The 6852-nt window shown below is 41.4% G+C and overlaps 1 protein-coding gene across 1 annotated transcript; it reads right to left on the bottom strand.

Moving 5' to 3' along the window:
* Positions 1-1252: 1252 nt before the first annotated feature.
* LOC126016400 (olfactory receptor 56) lies at positions 1253-2194 on the bottom strand. The gene has a single exon (XM_049778974.1). It carries the CDS (start codon positions 2192-2194, stop codon positions 1253-1255), a length of 942 nt encoding a protein of 313 aa, XP_049634931.1.
* Between the last annotated feature and the right edge of the window lie 4658 nt (positions 2195-6852).

Raw genomic sequence — 6852 nt, 5'->3', positions numbered from 1 at the left:
GGTAGTCTCTCGAAGAAGACGAACGCCACCTAAGGTCATAAGCCAGTTTATATAGTGAGGAGATCCTCCTCCTCCTCCTCCTCTTCTCCTCCTCCCTCCTCCTGCTCCTCCTCCTCCTGCTCCTGCTCCTCCTCCTCCTCCTTCTTTTTTTCCTTTTTTTTGCTTTTTGCGTTTTGGTTTTTGGGTCACACCCGGCAATGCTCAGGGGTTATTCCTGGCTCTACACTCAGAAATCACCCCCGACAGGCTCGAGGGACCATATGGGACGCCGGGATTTCAACCAGTGACCTTCCGCATGTAAGGCAAACGGCTTACTGCTGTGCTATCTCTCCGGGCCCCGAGATTCTCTTCTGATGATCTTTGAGATGATTGGCTGTTGTCTAGGGTACCTTCGTACCACTCCCTCATGTCCTTTCCAGATAGGCTACCTGATATGGCCAGGTAATTGGGGGCAGTGTTAATGAAAGCGAAGCCTGAGAAAGAGAAGCCTACCATGTGGTCCTTTACAAAATGGCTTCCCTCCTTGTTCCAAAACCAGGACCCCACAAGACAATTGCACAAATGTATCCTGAGTTTGATTTCTTATACCACATGGCTCCCCTGAGTTTCACATGGCCCCTAGAGTAAAACCAAGAGTGATCTGTAAGCCTGAGTTGGGTCCAAAAACCAGAAAAATGTTTGATTTCTATCCAAAAGAAATTCAAGACATTCAACTTCTACCAACTAGGTAATTTTTCACTTAGAATATTCGTATTTATTTTGCAGAATTGACATATAAATAGGATTGACAGTAACCAGCACTTAATCACCACTCGATTAAAACACAATAATAGCAACACTTTTAGAAAAAGATAAAAATTACTTTAAAGATGCTTTAAATGATCAGTAATGACATTATTATTTTTGATATTAACTGGGCTTTAGATTTACAGGTGGGGGTTGGAGTGATAGTAGAGTGCGAGTGTGCTCGCCTTGCATATGACTGACCCAGGTTCAATCCCTGGCAACCCATATGGCCCCCAGAGCACTGTCAGAGTAATTCCCGAGTACAGAGTCAGGAGTAACCCCTGATCATTACCAGGTATGACCCAAAAACAAACAAAAAGATAAATTTATATGTAGTGACAAAGTCCCAGTGAGCCAAGGAAGGTGTCATGATTTTCATTTATTAATGAATAAGCCTTTATAATGGGTGAGTGACTTATCAAAGTTATACACTAGAAATTGAAAAGACAAAGGTGGCCCTGGATCTTCAAAACGTGATGCCAATCTTGCAACGGTCTAACCCCTTCTTCAGGGCCCCCATCACCTCCCTGTTCCTCAGGCTGTAAATGAGGGGGTTGAGCATGGGGGTGAGGACCGTATAGAAGAGAGACACCAGCTTGTCATGGCTTGGGGCTCGGTAGCGCTTAGGCCTCAGGTAGATGAACATGGCGGCCCCATAGAAGAGGGAGACAGCTGTGAGGTGGGAGGAACAGGTGGCCAGAGCCTTTTTACGGGCCTGAGCAGAGCGCATACGGAGCACTGTCCCAAGGATTCGTGCATAGGAAGCCACAATGATGGAGAAGGGGAGGAGGAGCATGAAGACACAGCAAGCAAAGAGCAGGGTGTCAAAGAGAGACGTGTCTGCACAGGCCAGCTTCAACAGAGCTGGCACCTCACAGAAGAAGTGATCTACTTTCCTTGATTTACAGTAAGGAAAGGTCATTGCTGCCACCATCTGGATCACACCATCCACGATGCCGAAGGCCCAGGAGCTCCCAGCAATCTGGAGGCAGACCTTGTGGCTCATGAGGATGGGGTAGTGAAGCGGGTGGCTGATGGCCACATAGCGATCATAAGCCATGAGACCCAGCAGGAGCCCTTCAGACCCCACCAGAGAGACAAAAAAGCCAATTTGGATGGCACAGCCCACAAAGGAGATGGACTTTTTGCCTGTCAGGAAGTTGGTGGCCATCTTGGGTACAGAGTTACAGATCAACATAAGGTCCATGAAGGAAAGCTGACTGAGGAAGAAATACATGGGAGTGTGAAGTCGTGAATCAGTGTAGATGAGAAGGATGAGGAGGACATTCCCACAGACAGCTACAATGAAGACTACCATGACCATCGAGAAGAGGACAAGGTCGGTCTGGCTCTGGGAGAAGATGCCCAGAAGGATGAAGCCATCTGTGAACGATTCATTCAACCACATCCTTAAGTTTTGTTATTCAGTCACCTGGAAACGTGGGCAAAGAAATTCTGAAATTAAGTTTCATGTCTTATTAAGATCTGAATTTCTTGATTGACTATATCTACCTTTGAGCATTTAGAGTGCTTTTTTAATATTAAGAAAATAATTTTATTGAGAGAGAATACTGGTTGTAAGAAAACTATGGGGATAGAGAAGTAGAGGAAGAAGGAAAGATAGAGAAAGGGAGAGAGAAGAGGAGGGAGGGAAAGAGAAAAGAAAAGCCAAAAAGATCAGTGAGAGTAAGATAATTCACAGGTCTAGAAGAGCATACTATGCATTCAGGAACCCTAATCAATCCCTGGCACCACATAGTCCTTCAGACACCTGTGGAGAGACCCCTGAGCACCATGCTAGTAGTCTCTGTTCTTGCCAGATGTGTCCCAAAGCCACCTACCCCAAAAAAAGAATAAAGGAAATTCATTCCCTAAAGAAGGACATAGAGGTTGGAGCCTGAGCAATGATAAAAGGGTAAGGTGCTGCCTTGCATGTGGCTGACCTTGATTCCATTCCCAGCAACTACATTTAATCCTCCAACCAGAAATTATACTTGAGTGCAGAGTCAGGAATAAGTCCTGAGCACAGTTGGGTGTGGGAAAGAAAAGAAGGAAAGGAGGAAGGGAGGGAAGGTGAGAGGGAGGAAGGAGAGAAGAGAAAAGAAAGAAAGAAAGAAAGAAAGAAAGAAAGAAAGAAAAAAGAAAGAAAGAAAGAAGAAAGAAAGAAAGAAAAAGAAAGAAAGAAAGAAAGAAAGAAAGAAAGAAAGAAGAAAGAAAGAAAGAAAAGAAAAGAAAGAAAGAAAGAGAAAGAAAGAGAGAGAGAAAGAGAGAGAAAAAAAGAAAAAGAGAAAGAAAGAAAGAAAGAAAGAAAGAAGAAAGAAAGAAAGAAAGAAAGAAGAAGAAAGAAGAAAGAAAGAAAGAAAGAAAGAAAGAAAAGAAAAGAAAGAAAGAAAGAAGAAAGAGAGAAAGAAAGAGAGAGAGAGAAAGAGAGAGGAAAAAGAAAAAGAGAAAGAAAGAAAGAAAGAAAGAAAGAAAGAAAAAGAAAGAAAGAGAGAAAGAAAGAAAGAAAGAGAGAGAGAAAGAGAGAGAAAAAGAAAAAGAGAAAGAAAGAAAGAAAGAAAGAAAGAAAGAAAAGAAAGAAAGAGAAAGAAAGAAAGAAGAAAGAAAAGAAAGAAAGAAAGAAAAAGAAAGAAAGAAAGAAAGAAAGAAAGAAAGAAAGAAGAAAGAAGAAAAGAAAAAGAAAGAAGAGAAAGAGAAGAGAAAGAAAGAAAGAAAGAAAGAAAGAGAGAAGAGAGAAGAGAAAGAAAGAAAGAAAGAAAGAAAAGAAAGAAAGAAAGAAAGAAAGAAAGAAAAGAAGAAAGAAAGAAAGAAAGAAAGAAAAGAAAGAAAGAGAAAGAAAGGAAGGAAGGAAGAAAGAAAGAAAGAAAGAAAGAAAGAAAGAAAGAAAGAAGAGAAAGAAAGAAAGAAAGAAAGAAAGAAAGAAAGAAAGAAAGAAAGAAAGAAAGAAAGAAAGAAAAAAGAAAGAAAGAAAGAAAGAAAGAAAGAAGATAAGAGAAAGAAAGAAAAGAAAGAAGAGAAAAGAAAGGAAAGAGAAAGAACCGGAAGGAAGGAAGAAGGAAGGAAAGGAAGGAAGGGAAGGAAGAAGGAAGGAAGGAGGAAGAGAAGAAAGAAGAAGAAGAAAGAAAGAAAGAAAGAAAGAAAGAAGAAAGAAAAGAAGAAAGAAAGAAAGAAAGAAAGAAAGAAAGAAAGAAAGAGGAGAGAAGAGAGAAAGAAATTCTCTTTGTCCCCTCAGATATTTTATTCAAATGCCCCCTCTCCAGGAACACCTTATATGAAAGCCATATTAGGACCTCAAATATCTAAGGCTGGAGCAATAGTAGAGCAGTTAGGGTGTTTGTCTTGGATGCTGCCAACCTGAGTCAATCCCTAGCATTCCATATGGTCCTCCAACCATGCTAAGAGTAATTCCGGAGTGCAGAGCCAGGAGTAAAACTGTAACCTTCTTGTGCTCTTAACCCTTTCCTGCTCTTATTTTCTCCATATTACTAACAGCATTAAATTACATCTGTTGCACCAAAGAAGTAACATAGAGGATAGAGCACTTGCCTTGCATTTGGCCAATCTCAGTTCAATCCCTGGCACTACATATGGCGCCCAGAGTACCACTCCGAGAGACTGCTAAGCACAGAGCCAGGAGTAAATTCTGAGCATAACTGAGAGTCGTCCCAAAACAAGCAAAAAAGTAATACATATATTGACAATTTTTTTTTGTTTTGGGGCCACACCCGGCAGTGCTCAGGGGTTACTCCTGGCTGTCTGCTCAGAAATAGCTCCTGGCAGGCACGGGGGACCATATGGGACACGGGGATTTGAACCAACAACCTTTGGTCCTGGATCGGCTGCTTGCAAGGCAAACGCCGCTGTGCTATCTCTCCGGGCCCATATTGACAATTTTTACTTTCATAATCTATCATCTCTCTGAAATATAAACACTACTCATTACCCATGAGCTTAGCTGATGGTACAACTTCAGGACACAGGTATTCTCTGAATAAAAATATATACCACAATGGGGCTGGAGCAATAGCACAGCAGTATGGCATTTGCCTTGCATGCTGCTGATTAGGACAAACTGGGGTTTGATCCCCAGCATCTCATATGGTTCCCTGAGCCTGCCGGGAGTGATTTCTGAGAGCAGAGCCAGGAATAACCCCTGAGCACCACCAGGTGTGTGTGGCCCAAATATAAATATATATATGGATATATGGATATATGGATATATACATATACATATACATATATGTGTGTGTGTACACACACACACCATGAAATAACATACAATTGCAATTTCCACTTTTTGAAAGCCTTCCCTTTCCTTTTTCTTTTTTTTTTTCTGGTTTTTCAGGCCACACCCATTTGATGCTCAGGGGTTACTCCTGGCTAAGCGCTCAGAAATTGCCCCTGGCTTGGGGGGACCATGTGGGATGCCAGGGATCAAAACGCAGTCCTTCCTTGGCTAGCACTTGCAAGGCAGACACCTTACCTCTAGCGCCACCTCACCTGCCCTGCCTTTCCCTTTTCATTTCAACAATCTTTGTTCTTGATTTAAGGATTATTGTTCATGATAGATTTCTTTTAGGAAGCACAGTAATTCCCTCATACACCATGAGGAGGAGTGGTTCTTGAACTAGGAGTAAACACTTAAAACTGTCATGTGTACCCCCACCAAAGAAAGGAGAAAAAGAAATATGAGCTGGAGAAATAACTTAAAGGGAATATATGCTTTGCATGTAGAAGCCTGGCTCTTATCCTCAACACTGCATGTTCCCTAGAACAATATGAACAATGACATACAAACACCTATCTGGGGGTAGCTCCAGAGCACTGCCTAGTGTAGCCTCAAAACAAACATATATGTGTGCATATGTCTACACACACAAATATCTACAGGTATTTACAAAATGTAAGAATGCTCTCCATGCATGAACAATATGGTCATATGAGATACTAGATGGGAGTCTATGAAGTGTTCCTACTTCACTCAATACATCAATACATGAAAGAGCTGATTCCATATGCTCTCAGGAAGTAAGAGTCAGAAGAAGTTCCTAATGTAGGATGTGCCGGTCCACACTCATCAAGAGGAAGGTGGCAGTGTGAGGTGTGTCTCTATAGGAAGGAGCTCATTTAACTGGTACCCCAGTAGAATGGCCGAGGAGTTCTTCTGACTCGCCACACCCAGATCTTATCTAGGGTGATGAAGGGCACCTTAGAAAACCAACGTTCCTTATTACTCAGTCAAAATAAAAGCTAAAGTCGTGAATTTTGCATCTTGAAGGAGGGACATGAAGAATCACGCTGAATGAAGTTAGTCAGGAGAGAGACCCACAGAAAAAGAGCTCTCTCATATGTGGGAAATGAGAGAGCACATTCCATGTCGGTCATGGTGGACTACAAATAACCAAAGACAATGAAAACAAAGAACATGAAAACTGGTCCTCAGTAGGAAACGTGCCGCTTGAAGGGGCTGAGAGATGGGTCAGGGAAGGGGCAATATTGGATGGAAGGTATTCAGTGAGGAGGAGGAGGGGGAGGTGCTGAAAGGTGGTAAAATGTCATGTATGAAATGTACCTGAACCATAAGGTAAAAACCTAATTTTAAAAAGTTCTTCTTGTAGAAGCAGACTGGTAGGTGGAAGGCAAAAGGCTGAGGATGAGGGTATTGGTGATGGGATTGGTGTTGAAGCATTGTACTCCTGATCATACATGAATAACAGTCATTTCATGGTGACTAAATTTAAAATTTTAAAATAATAATAATAAAATAATTTTATAATAAATAAACAAAATAATAACCAAAATTTTGTTTTTAATAATATGTCTACATCCTTTTTCAGAACACAGGCTGCACCCACACAGAATCCCTTTATAAATGCCCTACCAGGGTATGCACTCCATAAAACACTTACATTTCTTCTCTTATTAATGAATGAGATTTCACTCACCCTACCCCTCCCCCCCAATCTTTCTCATGCCCTTAAAACTCAGATTTTGTTTGGTTGGTTGGTTATGGCATTAGTCTAAAGAAATTCTTGAAACATTTTGGCTTTGATTCATGTGGATAAG

This window comes from Suncus etruscus, chromosome 8 (assembly GCF_024139225.1).
Source record: "Suncus etruscus isolate mSunEtr1 chromosome 8, mSunEtr1.pri.cur, whole genome shotgun sequence".
NCBI classification, from domain to species: Eukaryota; Metazoa; Chordata; class Mammalia; order Eulipotyphla; family Soricidae; genus Suncus; species Suncus etruscus.
The sequence above is the reverse complement of the archived record's forward strand: the minus strand, read 5'-3'. Positions and strand labels throughout refer to the sequence as shown.